The sequence below is a fragment of the Zonotrichia leucophrys genome, chromosome Z (assembly GCF_028769735.1).
Source record: "Zonotrichia leucophrys gambelii isolate GWCS_2022_RI chromosome Z, RI_Zleu_2.0, whole genome shotgun sequence".
NCBI classification, from domain to species: Eukaryota; Metazoa; Chordata; class Aves; order Passeriformes; family Passerellidae; genus Zonotrichia; species Zonotrichia leucophrys.
The window spans coordinates 32331822-32357053 of NC_088200.1; the positions used below are offsets into that span (position 1 = coordinate 32331822).

General features: G+C 39.4%; 1 protein-coding gene across 1 annotated transcript in view; it reads left to right on the plus strand.

The window, feature by feature from the left end:
* Positions 1–3131: 3131 nt before the first annotated feature.
* RGS7BP (regulator of G protein signaling 7 binding protein) overlaps positions 3132–25232 on the plus strand; it is a 34383-nt gene continuing 12282 nt past the window's right edge. The window contains exons 1-2 of the mRNA XM_064736405.1: positions 3132–3486; positions 6187–6353. Of these exons, the coding sequence (XP_064592475.1) occupies positions 3328–3486; positions 6187–6353 (326 nt within the window). The 5' untranslated portion in view covers positions 3132–3327. The remainder of the gene's footprint in view (positions 3487–6186; positions 6354–25232) is intronic.

Sequence of the window (25232 nt, forward strand, 5' to 3'; positions counted from 1 at the left end):
AAAATGGAACAAGAGAAACCAAATAATCTCAGTTCATGTTTTGGAATTACCATACAGGCTAGGCAGAGGAAAGGCCCGCAATATACACTTTTGGTTCATTATGAGCTATAGAGCTGCAAAGAATTTGACTATAATAGGCCATGCAATTTCTGAACTTACTTCAAGGTCACCTGCCTGTGGTCTTGAGAGGATGCCATAGGAGGGAGAAACAAGCCCCTGCTTCCTGCAATCCATTTAACATCAGGCGATGAAGCTAGAGCAAGGAAAAGGTGACAGAAACACTAGTTCAGACAAGAAGAAAGAATCATGTCTCTCTCTTCAAGAAAGTTTTCAACATACATGCATCAGCTTTTAAGAGAGAACATTTGTTTCCTGGCAATATATATTTTCAAACCTTGCTGTTTTCTTGTTGCTTCCACTGCCTACCCTGCAACAACCTTTGGTGGCTTAGCTTGGAGCTCTTTCCCCCATCCTCATTCCTGGGATGCCTACAAAAATCATTGTTTCTTATGCATCCCAAACTGAGTTGATACTTGTCACTCCAGGTACCTGTCACTCATATGTTTGTCCAACATAATCCTGGGTTATGCTGATGAAGTGCCATCAAATTCATCACATTCAGCCAGAACAATTATGAAAACATGGAGTCTTACAAATTACAGAATCACCATATCCACTTTCAAATGTGGACATATTGAATACACCATGTGTAGTGAAATAAGCCACTAGAACTTCAAAACTGTTCCAGATGCTGGCTGACAGACAAAACTCAGCTGTGACTCAGCTTTATACAGGGCAGATATATCACCAGGAACTAAATTCCAATCTTTCTTAAAAGCCAGTGGGACTTTGGTTCTGATTTCAGGGGACCAGAACTTCAGCCAAGACAGGTAATATAAAAGAAAACTCTTTGATACATTTATTGTTATTGTTGTTTGCTTTAGTATTAGCATTTTTTCATTACTGCTATTGCAGGAGCTCTTAATAAGACTAGAAATAGACTGAAAAAATACTACAACATTTGACTAAAGTGATCCTTAAGCAACAAATAAAACACTAGCACTGATATAGCATAGCATTATATTTAATTTCCCTTTACAAATTTATTTTCCCTTGCCTATATAGATGTGAGGAGAAGATGTGTTCATTTTGCTTTTTACCAGTACTAAAAATATTTTTCTTGTCATTTAGGAAATGTCTTTTCTCTACATTGTAGCTGCACAATGTTCTGGCCCAAAGCATAATTTCATGCATTTGCTTCCTATATAAGAATTAAACTAACCATGGAACAAAAAAGTGATGTCATTAAAACTATCAAACTGCAAGTTTTTCTGCACAGAATGCTGAAAATCTAGTATTATGTTTACAAAAGTAAAGTTACAATTACAAGGTCATTTTTAGCTTTAACTAAGGTGATGACAGCACTTGCAAGTGCTGCAAATCCATCCATACAACCACATATCCAGCAGCTTACATTTTTGTGAAAATAGCAGGAGAAGTCTAAAAATGAGCTTCAAAGTAGATTCATAGGCCATATCCAGATTAAAGTGGATATGAGGTTGTCTGTGTTACAGTAATGTTCAGTACAGCCTGAAAAGAGCTCCTCAAGCTGCCAGAGTGGCATTGATGGCATATTCAAGCTCCCTGGCAAGATGGAGGTTACTCTGTGTGACGTGTTTAATGCTGCTTTGGATTCAAGAACATTACCAAAACAAAAAAAAGCTCTTATTCAGAGGCCTGAATAAATAAAATTATACCAGAAGAGAGCTAAACAGCCATAGCTCCCTGGATACAGAAAGGAACAAGACCAGAAGCTGAAGCCGTCTCAAGCCATAGCTCATGCAGGGGCAGTGCAGTCCCCAGGAGCCCCCGGGGAAGGCAGCTGCAGACACAGAAGGGGCACAGCCCCACAGCCCCCACAGCATCGGAGGGGCTGTGCCCACTGTGAGCACCAGCCCGGTGAACTGCAACAGCACTGCAGGTGCACAGAGTTTCTCCACTTAATTATTATTTAATCTCTCCTGCAAGTAGCAAATACAATCGTGTTGCATCACGAACACCAAACTTTTTGTTAGAGCCCCAAAATATGAAGTTTTTTACAGACAGAAAGAAGGTCATAGTATCATAGAATATGTTGAGTTGGGAGGAACCTATCAGGACCCCTGAATCTGCTCCTGGCCCTGTGCAAGACACCCCAATAATCCCATCATATGTATTGGAGTGTTGTCCAAACACTTCTTGAACTCTGTCAGGCTTGGTGCTTTTACACCTCCCTGGCAAGCCTGTTCCAGTGTTCACTACCCTCTGGGTGAAAAATTTTCTGATATCCAACCTAAACCTCCCCTGACTCAGCTTCATGCCATTTCCTCAAATCCTTGCACTGGTTGTGAGAGCGACGGGGATTGGCACCTGCCCCTTTGCTTCCCCTCACGAGAATGTTGAAGACCACAGTGAGGTCTCCCCTCAGTGTCTTCCTCTCCAGGCTGAACAAACCAGTGACCTCAGCTGTTACTCATAAGGCTTCCCCTCCAGATCCTCCACCATCTTTGTGTCCCTCGTTGGGACACTATCTAACATTTGACTAAATTTGATCAATATTGAGCAACGAACCAAGTATTTTTTTTATAAAGAAAAGCAACACCTAAGCACGCCTCTTGAAGACCGGTATGAGCTTCGGCAAACGCGGGACGGGCGGTGCCCTACGATCCCGGGCCGCGCCGGGGCGGCTCCCAGCGGGGCGGCGGCTCCCCGGGCCCGGCCGGGCGCAGCGCTGACCCGGCTCCCTCACGGCTCGGGCGGGCTCGGGGCGCGGCGGGCGCGGCCGCGGCGCTCCCGCCCCGCGGGGGCGGTGCTGCCGACGGCGCCAGCCCCTCCGGACCTTCCGCGCAGCTCCCGGCGGGCGCCCGGCCACACGCGGCGGGTCGGGCTTCCCCGCCGGGAGCACCGGGTGGTGCATGGGCGCTCTTCTCCAGCGGGCAGGGTCGCGCTCCCCCCACTCCCCCCGCCGGCTGCGCGAAGGAGGATGGCGGAGCATGCCACCGGCGGGGCGGTTCCGCGGGGACTGACATGTTGCTGAAGGAAGGCAGGCGCCAGCCCCTCTGCCTCTCCCCGCGGTAGCGGAGGCGATGCTGCAGGGCGCTCCCCGGGCTCTCCCGCAGCCGCCAGTCTATCGCCCACAGCAGCCGCGCTCGCTGCTGTGAGCGGCGCGGCTTCGGCCCGGCCGAGGCGACGAGCGGCGCGGGCCCGCACCCGTGCCCGGGGCGGCGGCGGCGGCGGGGAAGGCGCTGCCCGCGCCCGCGGGCGGCTCCGCGCGGCGGATGCGTGTGCATGAGCGCTGCACCGAGCGGGCGCAGGAAGCGCCCCCGCTCCGCCGCCTCCATCTTCCAGGGCAGCAGGACCTCGCCGCACGGCCGCGACAGCGAACGCCGGGGCAGCGGCTCCGATAGCGCCTACCAGATCCAGAGAACCCTGGACGACTGTAAGATGGTAGGTACCCCGGACGGGCTTGCCGTAGTTTTTTACCTTTTCCGGGCTCTCCCGGCGCAGGCAGCGGTGCCGTTCTTCCCGCCACCTTGGCTATTCCCATCACGTGCAGTTGCACTGTTTTTGAAACCGCAGTCCCCTCCGGGGTGCTGCCCTGCGCCCCAACTCGCCGCGGTTCCAGAGCGGAGCCGAGAGGTTCGAGGAGACCTGAGGGAGCCGGCTGCGGGACAAGGAGCGGAGCCGGTCGCCTGGACAGTCCTGCGGGAGCAGGAGTCCTTGCCCCAGTACACACACAGCAAAGCAGCTGGAGTTGCTTTTTTAGTAGATCCGTCCAAATCTGTCCCCAGGCTTGGGCGCACTGAAGCCTAAATGGGTAAATAGTTGCCTCCAATGAATCGCTGCACTACTTGCTGTCTTGTGCAGCAACCGCATGTTTGCCCTAGTATCCTTCTAAATAAGGAGACCTAGAATTAGAGGCCCTGAAATGCTGTTCCTGATGGTACCTGTTACCAGTCTTCCCAGAGTAGCTGGTTGCAGTTGTAAAACCTCAGGTGAAACGCCTGTTTCTGTTATTTGTGGACTGTCACATCCCGGTATGAGATTTTTCCTCAGTCATACTCAAAATGCTTGGATTCTGACACTTTTCTCCAAATCAGCACCGTATGCTTGCTTTCAAGCTTCCTGAGCTCCAGTCAGCCTGACACTGGGCCCCAAAATTACTCCTCTAGCTAGTGACAGATGTAGGAAAAAAATAAAGTCGCTGCTACTTTTCTGGGTAAATCTATACCTGACTAAAAGCTCTGTCCAGTAGCAATGGAGCTGCTACTGCTATTCTGCTGGATTCTGGCATTTTTTTTTCCTCTGGTGCTGAAAAATGTGCTGGCAGATTATCCGCTCTGATGCTTCAAGATTGGGAGCCATTCCCAGTGCATGGAGGAACAAAAGCTGCCACAGTAGCTCTATAAATATACCCAACAAGTGGGTCTTAGTAGGTTCTGCCTGTTTTCTTATTCTCAATAGCATAATGTTGTTAGTTGCAGAGAAGTTTTTAGAATTGACTGATTAGAAATAAACTATGTTTTATAGATGGACTGTCAAGTTGTGATAGGATTTGGGAGGTAAAATCAGTGTGGTTTTTTTCTTGTTCTGTGTCTTGATTCAGCAACATATGTGTGGTTTTGTTTTCCTGGACAGTGCTAAGGTGTCTGGATGAGTCTGTTTAAACAGGGGATGTCAGGTGAGACCTGGAAAAATGGGTCTGATGCAACCAGTTACCAGTTACAGGATGCGACATTTTTCTTCCTATTGCAGAATAATCACACTATGACACTACACAGTACAATTTTTTCCTCTCCATTGCCTTCATGCATTCTCTTAAGCTGCAGAATGATAAAAGTTGAGGACTTGTTTAGCAAATATTGTGCCTAGGGCTTTGTTTGGTGTGTGCTTTTGGGTTTGTTTGGGATCTGGGTGTGGGAGGGTGCAGATGTATTGAAATGCACTTGGGCTGACTTGCTGCTCCTGAAGCAGAGGAACCTATTTGCTATTCTTAAAATGAAATTTCAGAAAGCATGGTCAAAACTATTTTTGATACCAGTTCTCAGCTATACAGTTAATTGCAGTGGAATGCATCAAGGGTATGAATATAACACTGCAGAGGTGACTCGTTTATTTACTGAGCATGAGAATTTGAGGACTTGACTTTAAAAATTAGTAGCTCTGATAGACTTCAGGCTCTCAGTATGTTTTTATGTTGAGTATGTTGAACTCCTGGTGGTAATGATGACTGCAGAATTATGAGCAATTACTCTTGTCTGTTTTTATATAGTTTGGAATTGAGGTCAAAACACAGATAAATAAATATTCTGTTCTATTACTCTAATCCTTCCACCCCCGCCACCATGTGGAGCAAATGGTCTTATATGCATTCTTTCAGAAGACAGCAAATGCTTCGTTTCTTTAAAATATCATTCCATGTGCGTGATCGGTGGAACTAAACAATAATGGTCTTTCCATAACAGTAAAATGATCCATTTATCCAATAAGATCTGTACGTATCTGTTGGATATTGGATTTCTATGCAGGTTGTTGTGTTTATTTAATGATTTGTTCCTTTTTCCCACATGCACTTTAGAAAAGGTGCTTTCTGGAATTTTAACAGGAAAGTGCCTATCTGGTACATCTTCTCAGTCAGTAACAGCAGATGAGTTTTAAGTCAGAAATCTGGGTTGAAGGGAAGTAACAGAACAGAAATCATTACAAAATAAATTAGCAAAATTGCCAGTTTAAAAGCAAATGCTACATTCCAGTCCCTGAACATGCTGTTAATCAGGAAGCAGGAGAAGCAAAGGCAGTAATTTCTGGAGATATTTTCGCCTTTCATGATAGCAAAAAATAACCTCATGCTACTAGTAAAGCAGATGTTTTTTTGTCTGCTTAATATTTAATACTAATAACTCAAACACTTTCAGATATTAAAAGCAGAAACACTACTTTCCTACAGATGAACATTTATAGCTCACAGAAGAAGCAGCTGCCATGGAGGCTCTAGTTGTTTACTGAATTATGTGCTCTTGATCCTGTGTGCTACGAAATTGTGAGAAGCAAGAACAAGCCCTAGGTTGGGCATGATTTTAAAACATGGATTGTTTTTACCAATGTAGTTAAAAATTCTCATGCATGTAAATTGTTTTTGTTTTTCAGCTTGTCCAGGAGTTCAATACCCAGGTGGCTCTCTATCGGGAGCTGGTCATTTCTATTGGGGATGTCTCAGTCACCTGTCCTTCTCTGCATGCAGAATTGCACAAAACTCGAACCCGAGGATGTGAGATGGCCTATCAGGCTCATCAAAAACTAGCAGCAATTTCTGGGTAGGAGACGACTTATTAAAGCCGTATTCATGTGCTAATCTTTGTTAAGTACTACATAATGCTTTGCCTGAGAGTTTGCATTCACTTATCTTTCTGTTTTAGGCGTAGGGGTGTATGACCACAAATTTTGCAGAATGTCTATGTCCTTACAATAGTGCAATTTTGTATCAAACCCTGGTCCCCTCACCAAGAACATATCCTTCTGATTTCACTGGATGCTTTTATGTGAGACAAACAGGATTTTACTGCTTATCACTACAGATCAAGGGGGAAGTCATGCCCTTCAAGGGTGAAGTAGCAATAGCTTTCTGTCCAGTCTTTCATTGAGTATACCTAATTGAATAGTAAGAGACACCTAGCTCAGTTCAACTAGAGACTCAACAAAATTAAACCAAAATTAGGTGCAAACCGGGGGAATGGGATGCAAAAACTACTCTGAGAACTTATGTTTATCTTCTACATGTTTTTAAACCCTTGTTTGTGTTGAAATAGAAAAGAATGAAAGCTTTGCCAGCATATAATGTTTTAATTTATTCTTTGGTATTACATTATGTACATTCCTTTCCATGGTGACAGAATGTATTATCACATACTTGAGACTATGCCTCAGTGCAAGATCAACCAGCATAAATTGCTGTTTCCTAAAAAATGGGAATTCGTGCAGCTAATTTCATGTGGGTTCTTCACAGTATGGTGACTGGGGCATTTGTATTTATCATGTACCCCCCTGAGTCATGTCTTTCTGATTACACTTTGTCAGAACTTTCTGCATCTGTCTATCTACCATAAGGTATTTTGCACCACTAGCAAAAGAAAACACCTTCTTTTTTTGTTGCTCTGCCTAATCCCTGTTGAATTTCTTTTCATCACTGTAATATATAAAGAAGTCTGTTATAGGTTTGGTATATAAGGGGAGCCTGAACTAACATACCAAACAGAAGAGGATACTGGTTGGATATTTTAGTAGAATTGTCACTTACTTTTCAAGTAAGACTTTGTGCAAAGTCACTTAAGTTGATTTTGTGACCTCTTATTTGTTCCTCAAACAAATTACGTGCTTTTAAAATACTTAAGTCAGTGGGAACTTTTAATAAACCAGCAAGGACAGTACATTGAAAATGTGAAAACAAACAGTAGTGAAATTTATCTTTTTTGCTTTCAGACTCAAAATAATATGAACCAAAATAGTACATTTGAATAGCTGAACTTATTTTGTGACTTTAAAATATTTTTTCCCTGTAAAGAAAACAACTGGTACATGCTCATTTAGAAAGTATGTGGGTTTTTTAAGCAATCATTTCGCAGCTGGAAGTCTGTCATATGCACAAAGATGTCCTGAAGGTTGTGCAGTTGCCGCGAGATTGACATTTGGCTAATCTAAAACTGTTTTAAATAACTCTGATAATACTGTGATATCCATAACAACTGGTAGGTGTTAGAAACTATCTGGAAATTACTGGTTTGGTTTGACACACAATTTACAGGATATGCTTCGCATCCCCACGCTTCTGTAGCTGAGGAAAGCCATATGAGACGTTAACTTTTTTATGTATTTGTGAGGAAAGGTGGAAAATGAGGATTAAAAGAAAGCAAAAAGGAAATAGAAGGAGAGGAGTAATAAATAGTCTTAGAGATTTAGTCTTCATTTCGACAAAAAGACTGATTAGTCTGTATGAACTAGGATCTGGAATAGGAATCTAATTGGACAGAAAGAAGTATCAGGAAGAAAAATGCTTAGGGACGGGAATGCATTAAATCATCCTTAGTGTTAGTCAGGAAGGTGGTGTGCTGCTCAGAAACTACTGTTATTCAGCATATGGGATGAAGGCTTACTTAGTTCACTGCTGTAGTTCAAAATGCACAACACTCCACTGGGTAACATGACAAGTTATGTCTTCCAGAGCTTATTAAAGAAGATGTGTTGCTTTTCCACCCAGAAATAGTAATAGCAAGTAACTTTTTATGTTACCAGACTATAACATTTCACGAGAGAACAGCATTCTATTAATTAAGGCCATCAGTACTGTTCACGTAGTCTCTAAGTGATCTACCTGAGAGCACTCTTACTTTTGAGAAGTTAATGTTACTGTCTTAGGAGAATACTAAGTTAATTTAACTTATTTGTGCTGTTTTCTTTGGAAAATTAGCAGACACCTTAATGTTACGCGGTTCCTCTTTGAATATATCAGGATTTCACAGAATCATGGAATTGTTAGGGTTAGAAGGACCTCTGGCGATCATCTGGAAATCACCTAGTCCAGCTCCTCTTGGCACTAGGGCATGTGAGACTCTTAAATACACATCTGACTTGGACAATAAGAAGAATTCCCTTTTGTAATTCATTTGTCCTACAAGACTAAGCAAGGTAACAAATGGGAAAGATGCAAAGACTTGGAAAGAAAAAAACAAAAGCAAATCCTCTATGCTGGAGAAGGGAGCTCTGGGAAGAAATCTGGAAATTGTAGAAAGGGAAGGAAATGCTGAAGTGGAGATAATGCATTAGAAACTGAGCAGGATAGAAGTCATGAGGACCAAAAAATACATTGGTCATGGACATATCAGTTCGGGAATATTAGACAGACATCAGAGCAGGACAGTGATGTAATGTGAGCAAGAAGAGAAGGCTGCAAGTGTACCTGTAGAAAATGGCTACACTGATATGCCAACAAAAGCCGATTCAGCTGTAGAATCAGAGGAAGTGAAAGTCACGGTTATGTTTTAAAAACTGAGAGAAAGAAAGACAAAGGAGATGATGAAAAAGAAATGAAGTAGCAAGGACATAAAACGTTATGAAGTCCACACTGGATTAGACCATATCACGCCATCTAGCTCAAACCTGACAGCTGCTGGTAGCAACGACTTCATTAAAAAATAAGCAAAGATACAAAAAACAGGTTGTGCATGGAACGATGACTTCTCTCACCAGCACTCAGTAAGTAAAGGCTGCATGTGAACAATCAGTATCTGACAAATGTGATTTCTCTAAACATTAAGATCTTTTACTCAAAAAATGCTGAGGTTGAATAAGGACATCTTTACAGTGTGATGTATTTAAAAACCTATTTACTAATAAAATATTACTGAAAAACAAAATTTCAAATTAAGTCTCCAACTTAATAGGGCCTCAAAGATATTACATCCTCTTCTTTACTTGCTCTGATATCTTTTTCTTATAGAAGTAGTGAGATGTTAGCAGAGGGGAATAAAGATCAGAAATAAAAATAATCTAAATTGAAATATCCCAATTCTAATTAATGGTCGTTTAGGAATGCAAGTCAAAGTAAACCCTCCTTTCATTGTTGGCTTTCTCAGGACTTTAGGTCAATTCCTGCTCTTACACTAAAAGTTAGTGATTTTTAATGAACTATCTTCTGAAGAAGGTGAGTAAGGTTCAGTCCTTTCATCACATTTTCTTCTATATAATGTAGCAGAAATTAAAGTATTTACATTTTTCATCCTTATAGTGTTAGTTGTCATGGTCAAAACTGGAGAAAGTATAGCAACAAGAAAATGAGTCAGCATGATTTTTTCCAGAGAAAAAGAAAGGAAAAAATATTTGTAACAGTAAGAAGATGACAGGAAAAAGATGTGAACCTCTGTTTTGGAAGGGAGTCTACTTTATGGAGTGATAGAGTGGTGATCTTTTAGAGTTCATCAAATGGGGTTTCATCAGCTGGTTTTATGTGTGGAGTCCACTGAGTCTGGGATGTCAACAGAGAGATAACTCAGAATTGTATTTTAAGATACAGGTCTGCACAACTGTGCACACACTTTTGTAAATGTCCTTACATATTCTCAGGCACTTGATGTGCTTACATAATGTGTGCACTTGGCAAACTGAGACCAGAACTGGCAGTGTCTCTGTGACAGTCTGATATATATATATGTTGGCAGTGGCTTTTTTCGCATGAAACAAAACTTGTGTGAGAAGCTCAGGGGTGCATGGCAATGTACATCTGTGTGAGCACAGCTCTAGAAGTAATTTTTCTCTGTTTTTCTGACTGGTGTTGCAAAGTCCAAAATATAAGGAGGAATAAACCTCTCTCTGTACTAGTATCTGCTGGGGCATCAGCTCTGCAGAAGAGCATCTTGGGGGGTTCTGGTGAACATCAGGTTGAACATGAGCCAGTGCTGTGCCCTTGTGCAAAGAGGGCCAGCAGCCTCCTATGCTGCTTTAGGAAATGTTGCCAGAAGGTCGATGGAGTTCATCATTCCTTTCTGCTCAGGGCTGTTGAGGCCATGTCTGGAATACTGGGTCCAGCAATGGGCTCCCTAGAAGAAAGGAGGAAAGGACATCCAAATCAGGGTCTAATCAACTACCTTAAAGATGGTTAGGCAGCATCCCACATACAAGGCAAGGCTGCTAGACTTGGGATTGTTTAGGTTGGAGAAGAGAGGGCTGGGAGGGGAATGTTATCCATATACATAAAAACTGCCTCCTGGAATAGTGTAAAGACTCAGTCAGACTATTCTCAGTGATACACAGTGATAGGACATCAGGTGTAAACTGAAATACAAAGAAAAATTGATTTAAAATTTTAAATTCCTTTTTTTCCTGTGAGGCAGGTAGAATATTGGAACAGGTGCAGTGAGAGGTTCTGGAGGCTCTGTCCTTTGAAATACCGAGAATTCAACTGGTCATGCCCTCCATAACCCTCTGTAGCTGACACTGCTTTGGTAGGAGGCTTAGGCCAAATTAGTTCTGGATGTCCCTTCCAGCCTGTCATGAAGTCATCATAAATCTCCTTGGGAAAATTCAAAGAAGGTTTCCTTATTTAATACCCATGTGCATCTGTTACTTTTATTAAATAGTTTTTAATTTTAAGTACCTGTAAGTTCATGAAAGGTTGAGAAAGTCAGCTGAAAATCACATCCTGATTGCAATCATTTACACAAAAAGACTATCATAGTCTTGCTTTAAGTTTTTAATTTTATGTGGTTTCTACTTTTGTTTTCCTTTGCCATCTATAGTAGGAATTCTCATGTTTTCAATAAGCACCGAATGGTAATTTTCTCAGAGCTAATTAATATTAGATTGTTTCCTGAGGCTGTTTTAAAACATTCTGCTGACACTCAATTGTGCCCAATTTTTTTATTGAACTGTCTGAATTCTCCCTGAATTACAACCCTACAAAATTATTATCTGCTTTCTAAAGGACACAAACAAAAAAGATTGCCTCAAATATTTTACACATTAGGTGAGAAGAAGACTGCAGACCTATAAGTTAATGAAAACTGTAATAAGGTAGGCATAAGAGAAATAATTTTAATGGTTTAACTGCGTGTGTTAAATAAAGCTCTACTGGCAGCCAGTATTAGCTGAGCAGAAACAAAGCATAGCAACACTTAGCTCAACAGGGAAGAACTTTTATAATGGTGATTCAAAACCAACTTTATACCAGCAGTTAGAGCAACAAACCAGAGGTCTGTCCCACCTAGACGCTGATGGAGCAGCATTCATGGAGATCTCTGTCCTTCATGGACATCTTTGCAGTCACTGCCATGTTACTCCTGTCAGTGTGTGTATCAGAGGTGGGGAGAGTGATAATGTTGATCATGGGGTTCTGACTCACAGGCGCTGCTGGCTGTACCCAGCTCTGGGTTGGAGTTGTTAGTGTTGTTTCACCTGCTAGATGAAAGTTAATAAAAAAGGTAAGGGCTTCGCAGAGATTGCAGTATGATAACCAGAATATGACCTGATTAAAGTATAGTTAAATATCAAAAGTAATGTTATGATACGTAAGAAAACAAGGGAGGTAGTCATTATGCACTGCAAGAATCAGTACTCTAATACCGTGTAGTGCCAGTAGCTTAATGTCCTCTGAAACTTGTGATTTTTTGCTAAAATGTTGCAGATGTTTTAAATAGTAACAGCTTAAAGTTGTGACCTTAAAAATCCTGTCAAGTAAAAAATACTGAGATCCTCCACTTCAGAAAACTCTTGGAAATATAAAACATCATTTTGCTCTCATGGGCTATACTAAAAGCATCTCAGTAGGTTGTTTCAATCCTAGAGCTCACAATTGTTATAATCATTTAATAGTACGTTACTTAGGAAATTGTCCTGATGATGTAACTATGACTCTGAAATGGGTGAAGTCAGGGAGAGCTTTGTCTGCCTTCAAAGAAGAGCTTTTCAGGATTACTAAGCGTTATTATCGTATAAAGTCTCATTGTCCCTCAACTTTGACATTCAGCTTCTGTAAAGATTTACTGGAATTTTTTACATGCTTAAAATTTTTTTGTAGTTTTGAGCATATCAGATAATAGAAGAAAATTATTGCAGTCTTTATTCCACTTTGTCTGGCTGGCATATATTCACTGGTTTCTACATCATGAAGTGATTGCAAATGTTGTTCTGTGTATCAGAAACTACACCTGTTACAGTGACTCAAATCCTATTTTGACTAATGGGAGTTCCTGTGCATGGGAATGGGAATGTTTTGATAAACAAGTTCAGATGTGGATAGTTTAATGTACCCCTTAAGGACCATGTAGTGCATGATAGTGCAGTAGGTATACCATAGCTTAGTCTTTCCACAAAAGGGTAAGATGCACATGTATTGTTCTGAATAGATTCCTTGTCAAAAATTTTCTCTGATTATATAATCCACATGCATCTAAAATGATGGAAAGGGACAGCAAAAAGATAAAACTATTTTCTGTGGAACTGAGTTAAAGTACCTTTGCTTATTAAGAATAAAATATATTTACTCAATTTAAGTTGCAAGTTGAAAATGAAGTTAAGTCAGGCACCCCAAGTTCAGAAGGCAAATAATGGAAGAAAAACAAGGTTATTTACTGAGCTAGATCTCTCAAAATAGCTGACCTCTATAGACCGGCGTTTTCTTTGTACCTCTGGCTTTGGAGGTGCTTTAATAGGTGTTTGGGACTTGAAGATCCAAGGTATTAATATCTCCCTTTATAGATCTGTCTTTCTTAACTGCAGGCCAGATTTAGTAAAGGGCAAACAGACCTAAAAGTGGTTTTATTACTCTTATTTTTCTATGTTCCAAACAGCATTTTGAAAATTCTAGAAGTTCTACATCTGCAGTAACACAGTGTAAGTTAGTTTTGACAAAGTGGAAGAGCTTATAGCAACCTGCTTAATGATAAACCTCACCAGCAGTCAGAAGGACAGCATTCTTGCTTGTGCAGGATCTGGCAAGATTGTTCCCAGAGGTGCTGGCAAAGCATCCTCAGAGCCTGACAACTTTGGGCCCTTCACAAAACACAGCAGCCCCTATCACTTCCTTTTAGCCAAAGTTGAAGGTGAGTCAAACTTAATTTCTAGACCGCTTGCACCTGTGTCTTAGAAAAGGCATGAAAGTGAGAAAAGGGAAAAGTGAGCGCTAAAAGTAGAACAGACCTTGTCTTTGTCAGTCAGTTATTTGCCCCTTCCTTCCATCTGACACTCAACATATCCATAGCCCCTCCCAGTGCAGTGGTGCCACTGCTGAGACACTCCAGGACTGCTGGGTAAGCCAGACTGCTTGCATGATGGGTCCCTCTAATAGCAGGGAAGCCGTGTCCCAGCCCAGCAGCCAGGGAGGCTGCCCATGCTTGAGGATACTGCTACAAATAGCAATATTCTCCCTGGCAAACATAAAGCAGTGTAGCTTTTCCTCTGTGACATGACCTGAAGCTTTGAGGTAGTTGTGGAGAATTAGGAGGCACATTGCCATTGTCTAACCCAGAGGAAAGAGTATTTTGCATGAGGAATCAAAATGATGTTGAGGTCCGCTCTGTACTTGGGCTTCAGCAGTGTCATTGCATGTAAACACTGAAAACCATTAGGGAACTTCTTTTGTGGTATTCTAATCCTTGCTCCCATTTTTTTTTCCTATGTTTTAAGCAGATAAAGACATAGACACAGGGAAACAGAGAACCAGAACTCAGGTAAAGACTGACTATTCCTAGTATTTTATATCTTCAACCTGGCAAACTGTACATTCATCTGCACAGTACCATGGCCTAGGATCAGAGTATCCTGCAGATTTAAGGTGGTTTCCCTTCCATTTTAACATGCCCTCTGCATTCATCACTCCCATTGTGGATTCCTGGAAAGAAATACCAAAAACTAAGATATTACTGTAATTCAAGTCCTTCAATGGACCGTTCTCTGCTGTGCATGAACAGCATTCCACTACAGTTAGATTTTAGAAGGGTTATTTCTCAAACTCATTAATAATGGAGTATTCCAGGTATAGGTAAGACTATCTGTAGCGATGATTGAAATAACCAACCTGTTTCGCATTCCTATTCCGAGGTATACACACCTTTATATGAGAAATTTGGGGACTGAATTACATTGGCAAGGTCTCTTCAGAAATGCTGCAGAATCAGAGCTGATCTTTTGCAGAAAATTTGGTTTCTCTGCCAGCAGTCTCTAACTTGGTGCCCTTCTCTTGCCCCATTTTGTCCTTTCAGAAGATCTGCTCTCATTGTTGAACATAAAAAGCTTTTTCACACCTTTACTTTGCAAGTGATTTTCTCGGGGAGTAATCAGCCAGAGGATCTAGCAGTTAGGTACATCTCTAGAAACAGGAACTATGAGGATTTTGAAAAGCCCACAGAACTTAAGTGTGGACTCTGTTTTGACAGTTGCTGTTACCTCTGCTTCACTTCCAGTTTTCTCATTACTTTTTCTCCTTTGTCATTCCTTTTTTCAGTGTTTTTTGCTTTTTTTCCCCATAGCCTGTCTCCAAATAGTAGTGAAATGAACATCTGATGTGCTACTGTCACATTAACTATTTGGGAACTTCTCATGGCAGTCTTGAGCGTATATATAACATGACCCCTGGAATCCAATGATCTTTAGATCTTTGATATTACTGTAGTAAACATGGCTAACAAAAATAATAAATTTTTCAAACTCCTGTGTTTTGGGAAAAGTCTGGAAAATCTCATTCAACCTCTCACTGATGTTGCAGATTAATCACTTATTAAATAGGTGTGCCAGTACTTACTATCTCTGAAAAATACTTATAATTTTACAGCATATTTGAGTCTTTCAAGGAAAAGCATTGTTTTCAAATCTTCTGTTTTATTATGGCTACAGTAGATATTACATTTTTATCATTGTTTTCATAATTAATTTCTTCTGAAATTGATTTTAAATGTCAATTTGCTGGAATTCTAAGCCCTAACATGTAAAAGCACATAGCAACTCCTGTTGCTATGTCTTGTCATGTCATGTCACAAGTGGAATCAGTTAATAAGCTCTTCTTGAGCAAAAACCAGAGTGTTACTAATTTATATCAGTAAATATTGCTTCACAAGGAGATCTAGAGATAAATTTTAGAAGGTATTTGAAGATAGAAGTGTAGCTGATTATGAGCCTTTCAAGTGATGCTAATTTCTATGCCCACAGAAATTAGGAGTACCAGAGAACCTTGCGTGATTCAAAATTAACATTAGACGAATCCAAAAAAACGTTTTCATTGCAGTATTTCTGAAAAAAGTAATATACACTTCATACTTATCTTCACAGATGTAAATGAAAGTTGCACTTGTGCTAATCTGTAACCAAGATGGCTGAGAGGAGTGCCTTTGTTGTCCCCACTAGGCCTGCTGCTTTGAGTCTGTTTCAATAGCATATTTCAGTGTTTCTCTTCTGTAGGTTTCTAATGAAACACAACTAAAGCTAAGAATTTAGTGATGAGTTTTAAGTGCATCTTTCCTGATCATTTTCCTAAATACTGCTCGATTAAGAAATCCCACATGGCTGCAATTTGGGTGATAGACACTGCCTATCTTTGTCCTGTTTAGCTTGGCTTAATATTGTTCTCAGAAATTTCTTCTGATTCTCACTGAATCTTATAAAGCCAATCTATGTTGACAATATGTTCATATATCTTAAGAGAAATGAAAACATGAGATAATGGAGTTATGCATTAGAAAGGCTTCAGCATGAGCTCTCAGAATTCCACATATACTGGGATTTTGCTTCTGATTTCTTGCCTCTTTTTTTGTAAGTCTTGGACTGAGAATTGCCAGTTAATGGAAATGCTTTTACTAATGCTCAGTATTTCTCAACATTCTGGAACACTGCTCTTTAGTTAGAGAGGAAGCATTTTGATTCTGTGCCCCTCACTGAAATCAGTCAACAACATTGCCAAGTTAATTGTGCAGGGCCATGCAGTTAAGGGCATGTCCTTCTCACAACCCGTGTTTGATCAAGCTCTTTCAAGTGCTTCACTTCCTGCCTAGTCAACTAAGAAAAAACTTTACACTTACTGTGAGCTGCTTGGTACATGGAGGCTTGCTCTAGTGACAGTAGCAAACAGTAGCTACTCTTGACACCATCATCAGTACCTTGCAAGATCAGTCTCCAGCCATGGGAGACACCAGTTCTGTCAGGCTTCCACTGGAAAAATTCCAACCATTTTCAACAGGGTGTACAAAATCTGTTGTAATTTTTCTAATTGCTTTATCACTCTGTTTCTGAACAATTAAGTAAATAATTGAATCTGGGCATTAAGATCTTGTCTTGACAGAGCATTAAAGGAAGCATTCCAGTATTACCAGTTAAATGCTGTTTAAATTCATGTTTTAAAGTTAAAATATGCTGAAGTGTTGACTGTTATTGAATTGAATTTTCTCCTTGGTGGGAATATTTAGAGACCTACATTTACATTTTCCATATAATTTTTAACTATCAGAGAAATAATATACTGAATTTTTTGTACATTAACATAGGAGGTCTTTTTTTCTCTTATATTCCATTTTTTATCTTGCTGTTCTTATCTTTCATAAGAATGCTTCCATCATGAACATTTCCTGACAGGAGATCTCATGTAAGAATTCAGACACTGGTATATTAAATTTTGTGCTCAAAGTTGTTGAAGAAACTGCTTTCCCATTTCAGAAGAAAACAAGTTTGCATTTATTGTGTGAGCAAAGAGAAGTTGACGCTTCATATCTCTGTCTATCATGGCAAGACAGATCATTGCAAATGTACTGCTGGTAACCTTGGCAGCATGGCAAATGGCTGAGTGGCAAAATACTTTAAAGTGCCATGTTTATACAGCAGCTTCCAATTATTTCCAACAGTTCTGGAGCTGTTATTGCGGTGAAACAGCACTATGCACCCATGTGTTTACGAGCCCTCCCAAAAAAAAACCCCAACACCAACAAAGTAGTGTTTGGTACTTGGGAATATTATGACAATTGCAACCACAGTGTGTAAGACTGAGTAGAGGGTGAGACTGTGTGCTGAGGAGGCACTCCCTTCATGCAGAGTGAAGAGTCCCAGTGCACCAAAGTTGTGGGTATTCCAAAGTCTGGGCATATAATTTAGCTGCAGACCTACCAAAAGTAGTGTGTGTACATTTTGCATCATTCAAGACTCAGGAACAAGAAGTATGTCTATGTAGCTGCTAACATACCATGCTGAATGCCTAAAGGAAGACTTCATGGAGAAATCCTTGTTTCCCAAACAGAAAAAAAGGCTTTTCAAAGAGGGGAAAAAATAAAAGTAACACCAGATCACAAAGTCAAGTAGGGACCAAAGCAGGATTAAAAATCTAAGTGAAAAAATTGCAAAGTGCTTTTTGCTAGAATACTGCTTCCTGAACACATTTTATCAACAGATGGTTTTAAAAATTTCTTTCTCCATATATGAATTTAAATTCAGGAAGCTAATCTATCTCTTTTTTCTTTCTATTTTTTTTTTGACACATTTGAGTTTTCTCAGTCTCTCAGCTGTGATTTCTAACTACTCTTACAGATTTGATCTGTGAAGTATCTGGTGAAGCTGTGTGATTCTATAACACAATTTCACTTTGAATACTTCTCTATGGAGGTATTTGAATTTTTCTTTAAAAAATTAGAATATTTCTTAAAAAAAAAGATAAAAAATACTCTTGAGGTATAAGCATGATATATTCAAGCACTCCTAGCAGCATTTCATACATAAAAAATCCCAAACACCACCTTATTCTGAGCAACCTGGAAATATCTAGTGTATGCACTATTTTCCTTCTAGTTTTGAATTGTAGCAGTCACAGTATTGGTCTATTTGACTAGCAGACAAAAAAAAAAAGGATTACAAAAGTGTATAGATATTTTCAATAATTGTTAATGCAATATAGCTCTTATCCAAATCACAGTGAAACTTAAAGAACATCCTTCCTTCAGTTTAAATAGTTAATTAAGTGATTTGTAATATTTTTGGGAAAAAGCAAATGCATTATTCCTTACCTCGTCTCTTTTTAACATATTTTCACAACCACTCCGGTTTTCTCATTTTGAAATATGGAAAACCAGAAATCTGAGTTACAAACAGATAACAGGTATCCAGATTACTCTAATGCTTTATGGAATACCTTTTGGAAAAAAAATGTTGAAATTTATATTCAAAGAAGGTACTAATGACAGAAATAAAATGAAAAAAGGAAGTGTCACAAATCTAGGAATCATCTGGTTTAGTGTCCTGAGAATGGTCAACAGCAGATGGCATCACTTGCCTGCAGCAGAGTTCCTTCTACATCTAGTATATTTCTAGCCCCTTGTGACCTAGATATCCTATAGCATCAAATACTTGAAGCACCTAACTCTCCTTCAGGCTCTCTGGAAAATTTTACCCTGTTTGTCCGCACAGATCAGAACAAATTTCATAAATGACCTCCCATCAGATACTAGTTTTCATAAAATTTTTGTACAGCTGTTAATCAAAGGAACTGGATGGACGTGTAGGTATAAATCCATATATAATTTGCAGACTTTTGAAAGGTGGAGTTTATAAATCTTCCATTAACAAACAGTGAGTGATTAAGGGACATTTTAAATAACACAGAAGCTTAACTAAAGTCAAAGGGCAAATCCATGGGCAGCATGACTATCAGCTGCCTGCAGGGAATTTAAAAGAGGCTGGGCTTGAGCCTGTTGGACAGCACAAACTTATCTGTGCCTTCTCTACATTTTTATCAAATTCATTTGAGAACAACTTGTTGATGCTGACAAGGCAGTGTTCTGAATAGGAATTTCCTAGATAAGCTTACAAGTTATTACATATACAGCTAATGTCACTGTCTCCTTCTTGGTTAGCACAGATCGTTTCTGGAAGGTCAGTGTAATGATTTAACTGTTCTTCAGCGTTATATAATTTGAGGCTGTGGGATTTTTATTTTTTTTTGTTCAGCTGAGGCTAAAGCTAACAAGGCTGACTTGAGGGCCCACCCAAAGTTTTCTTTCATCTAACTGGACACCACCTTCTCAACAGGTCTGATAACCTGCAGAGAAAAAGGCCCTGTTCAGCTCATATTTGACTAGTGTGGAAGTCTCCTGGATTTCTCTGAAGTAGAAGCGAGGGTCAGACAGCTGAAGGAAGGAAAAATGGGGTTAGGGTGTGGTGGTAAAGCCACACCTTTTGGGTTTTTTTTTTTAATTTTATGAGAACTCAAAAGTGTAAATGAAGACACACAAGCAATTTCATTTGGAATTCTGAGTACTTTAAAATGTCCTGCTGGGGATTTTAAGCTTAGCTTATCTTTTTTTGAGACAACACCCAAACTCACACCCAGTTGCTTGCTCACTCACTCCTCAGCAGAATATGAGGAGAAGACAGGAAGAAGAGGAATGAGAAAGATAAGGTAAAAATAAAGATAGGCACGTTGACTGTCTGTAGAGCAGGCTTGACTTGGGAAATATTATCCTAATTTATTGCCAATTAAAATAATTACTAATTTAAGTAATGGGATGAGAAAAGAAACATCAAGCTAGCACCTCTTCTGCCTGGCTTCCATGCTAAACTTGACTCCAGACTCCTCTACCCACCCCCACCCTCCTGAGCTGTGTAGGTGGGATGGGAATACGGGGTTACAGTCCATAACCAATCTGCTTTGTTTCTCCTTCCTCCTCACACGTCTCCTCAGCTGTAGTGTGGGCTTCTCCACAAGCAGTAGTCCTGTCAGAAAAATCTGCTCTAGCATAGGTTCTCCACAGGTGGCTGTTCCTGCAGGAACATCCATCTGCTCTGGTGTGCTCTGTGGGCTGCAGAGAAGATCTGCTGTGGCATGGAGACCCTCCTCCTTTCTCTTGCCCTGATATTCCCTCTTGTTTCGTACTCCTTTTTTTCCCCTCACTCCTCTTTGTGGCTATTTTTGCCCTTTTTGAAAATAAGTTTTTTGCTCCGCAGAGAGGCTCAGCCATGTCCTGGCAAGGATCCTTTGCAAAGCTGCAGGAACTGGCTGTGTCCAGCACAGGGAAGAGCCTCACCTCATTCCACAATTGGCACCATGTTGCCACCATCACTACCTTTTATGCAGTTGCAAGAACCTTGCAACTGCATAAAACACATCTGATATTGCCTAGAGGGGAGTTTACATGCAATCTCTTGTTTCATGCTGTTTCACTCATGTACTAAGTGATTTATGATTGTGTTTGTCCTCTAGAGGAGTAGTTTGGATGGTGTTCTGGTAATTTGCCTATTGCCCTTTCTTGAGCTGGTTCAGCCATTGAAACTGACTTCTGAGGGAAGAAGTCTAGAAAATTCTGATCTCTGATTCTGATAATTTCAAACCTTTTTCTTTTTTTTTTTTTTTAATGTTGTATCTAAATTGTTCTAACATGGAAATATCTAAAATGTTATCAACCTGGGAGTTAGCAGTGTCTAAAATGTGAGCCACTGCACTGTGGTTTTGTTCTGCTGGTTGTATCATATTCAGATTGACTCCATCAGCCTTATCAGAGTTACTGGAGATTTACACTTTTCTAACAAAACTGAACCTGATCATGTCTTCTGTTACTGCAAGCACTGTTGTAACTGCTTCAAAACAACAATCTGATTTAATAAGAACAGTACTGCAGTCATTTATGGGTCTGCTAGGAAGAACAAGCCCTGCCTTTTTCCTGGCTGGACTGGGTGGGGAATAGCAGTTGTATCACAGTATTACGTAAGTACAGCAAGTACATAGGAGAACAACAAACCAACACACGGCACTGAGACTGACAGCAGTTTGTGTACATTTCTTTTAAAAATAACCCCAGCAAATGGGAGGAACACAAATAAGAACATTTTCCCAGGAACTGCTTAGAAGAAAACACTATTGTTGGACAACTTCTCTACCTATATTCAAAATGAATTCATCAGTCTTTTGTAACCTAAAAATGTGTATGGTTACATGAGAAAGAAATAATCAATCTGTTTAAGAGAAAAGCAGGGGCAGGTTTAGTAGGCTGTTGAACCTGAGCTGTAATCAGAGGGGCTTCTGGTACTTGGTATATGAAGGGATTAAGTGGTATCTCCTCTGCAGTATTTGTCACAATTTGTGTCTGAACAGAAGCACCACGTGTCTGAGGTAAGTTTTGGTTTTCCTCTTTTTCATCCTTTTACTGCTTTGTATTTCTAAACTACAGTGTTTCAGACACTAACTTAAAATACAATCTACAGGGTAGTATTTGTGGACAGTAATTTTTCAAGCCAAGTTACATTATTTTTCAAGGGAGGCATATATATAGAGCATTAGACGGGATATGACGATTTAATTTTCACTTCTGACTGGACAAATGTTTATTTTCCTTTGGCTTTGAAGACTGACAGACTTCATTATATGTCTAGATAGTTTTTTTGGCTTATAGTATTTTGGAACTATTAATACTTTTATTTGGAGTTAAGCATAGAATTTGTCAAAACAATGCTTTTACAAAAAGGTTTACCAGACCCTTCATATATCTTAGCTGCTCTTTTAACCAGAGATGGTACATCTGTCTATATTTTTTGTGCTGTTGATACTTAAAGTAAAATGCTATTCTGTTGTAAATGTGTGACTAAAAGTCTCGAGTTAGACGGTAGTAATTTTTCAGTTTTAGTAGTCTTGTGTTTTGCCTTATTTCACTTAAATTTCACTAATTTTCGTGCAACTGTGAATGTTGGGCCCCTGTGGGAATTCAGACAAATCTCAAGGTGTTTCTCAGTTGTAACCAACATTTTGGCAGTACAGTAAAATGATCTGTCAACTATTTTGGAGGGAAAATATTTTTTTAATGAATCTTTACTCTTTTCCTTTGCATTTGAGGAGGGGCATTTTAGTACTTTCTTCTTTGAATTTTAAAATAACTACCAAAATAGCTTCATTTACCTCTCTTAGTGATACTGGGTACTTATATGATTGGTGTAAGAGCTCCCTCTGTAGGTTTTATTTTAAATCTCAGTTTGGGAAAATAAAAAAGAAAGGAAATTGCAGTTATTGTCAGTGCTTTATAAACATACTCAGTTGAACAACATTACATGATTTTTAAACAGCAGGATTTTATGAAAAAGAAATCCATATATTTCACCAATGGTAAAGTATAAGAATGTAATAATGTATTACAGATTTTATAGACTTAGTTTTGTTTTTACATAGAAATTATACTTTCAATAGCAGCCTAATAAACTGTGTAACTTAAGCTACTGTTTTATGAATTTTCACTTTGGTAACTACGTTTATACCATCAACAGTGAGTTGCTGGTCTGTGTCTCATGGGCAGGTGCTCACTGCTGTGCTAGCTCTCATATATCCACGTGCACATAAGCTATTTTATGTTATAGTTCCATTACAAACACAGTTTAGCATAGCATTGTATAAGATCATGTTATATGAGGTTTCTCTTGAATAACTTAAGTGGTCTTCAAAAAAACATGAGCTGGACTAACTGAACAGCTGACTTGAGGGAGAATATTAGAAGTTTGCATTAACTTTCCTTTGTATATAAATATTGATTTGGTATATAACTATTAAATAATAGTTGATAATAGTTAATCATAAACATATTGTAACCAGCATTCTGAAATTTATGTCTGTACTAGTCCCCTATTCAGCATGTCTTATGACATGGCATTGTACACACAGAAGTAGAAAAATTGATAATGCTTTAAAAGAAAATGTTAAGCCCTGTACACAGAATTCTGGAATTATAAAATAAATCCTCGTTGGCATTCATATCAGAGCATTTGGCTTTCAGAGATGAAACTGAGGTCTATATACAAACATAGAAGCAAATTGTTTGGTTGCAAACTAATGGAATTATTGTGGTCATTATTACAACTAAACACTAATTAAATAGTTTGAGACAACTAGTGAGGATAGTGGGCTGGAAATTATTCTCATTGTATAAACTTTGTATAATATTTTTCTTGTATATCACTGCTGTTACTCTGGATTTGCAAATGACAGAAGAATTTGGCCCATAGTCCAGTTAGAAATGTTCTATATCCTTGAGAAAACAAGAATGGGTTGGAACATACATATATTATCGATGTTTCTAGTTCTTACTCTCATACTGTTCATAGAGTTTGCAAATAAAAACCACACTAGATTTATGACAGCAAAAAAAGTCAATTAAAATATCTATTACTATGCTTTTGAATACTCTTCCTAGTTATTTGTAAATATGAAGCCACTAATAAATCTGAATTGGCTCATGAGTCAAGCATCTTTTTATAATTGCTACCTTCCCAGTCTTCAAAATTAAAAATTTTGTCACTAAGAGCAATAATGTTTAAGAGTTTTCACATTTTTGCTTTATAGGAATTTACCAGCTGCATAAGGAAAACACTGTTTCCTTACACCTGTGTGCAGACCTTGAAATATTTTTGTCAGTGGCAGCTAGAAAGGAGCATCGTAAATTATAAATAAACATTGCAAACAATATTCCTGTAGTAGCCATGACTTCCAAGAGGGTCTGAGGACTGCTAACTATCTGAAATAGTGCAGAGAAAAATAGAACAGCCATATTTTTGTTTTATCTAAATCTGCTACAAGGAAATTACCTTGTCACAATGTAGCGTCTAGTTCTCTTAGGGACAGACTTGTAGTTAAATAATTCTAGTGCTCAGGAGAGCTAGACGGATTCAGCCTTTCTTGCATGAGAAAGAGTAGTAGAACTGTAGCTCCCAATCAAAAGAGCTCTCATAATTGAACAGAAAAAGGTAATTATTACCATCACTGGTGACTTAAATTTTTTGCAGGCCCACTTTGCACAAGAACATGTATGGGCAAATCCCCTTCAGGTGGAATAGACAAGCCAATGGCTTCAGGGCAGAAGAAACCTTGGTCATAGAGAAGTGTTCAGACATCTAGGAAACTTAAATAGAAACTGAATAGACCTGTGTGTCTATTGGTGGGGCTTCAGGACTTAGATATTGCATGAAATAAGCAGTAAGTTTGAAGCCCTAAATTTTGGATGTACATTCTAAATCTGGAAAGTAAATTGCACTCTAAAGTTTTTTCCTTTAAAGAAAGTAACTATGTGCTCATTGAGAATAGGGCTGAAACAGTAAGTGGTGCACACATTGTGGAAGCAAAATTGTGCTTGAACCCTTTTTATTCTGTACCAGAGCTTTATTCGGTATTTATGATAAGATACAGAAAGTATCATGCATGATAATTTTTCAACAAATCAAGACTTCAGTAGTAGAAGAGTAGATGTGGCTTAAGGGAAATAAAAGTATTGCAGTCTAGCCAAAAGAAATAAAGCTGCTAGGATGGGCAGGTTTATTACCTTATGTTTGGTGTAGTTCCTGTAGTAATAGACCACAGCAATTGTAACTTATGCTCCAGTAATTTCCTGCCTCTTTGATGACATCTGCTTTGTAATGGATTGGCAGGTAGAACCAATCGCACTTTGTGTCCTCCAATTCCAGAATAATTTCTCTTCAGTCTTTAGTGTGTTCTGGGGTGGTTTTTTTTCTTTCTTAGCTTAATTTTTCTCTTGTTTAAGAATTGTACTGTTTTCCACTTCTGTGATTTCAGCCTAAAAAAGTGATACTTATACAACCAAGCATGAGAATTGGTTCCTAAAATGGAGGTGTAGGATTTCAATTTTTGTTTTCAATATTGTTACTACTTTTCTGAAAAAAAGTGTTGTGCATCCCATTCTCCTCACACTGCAATA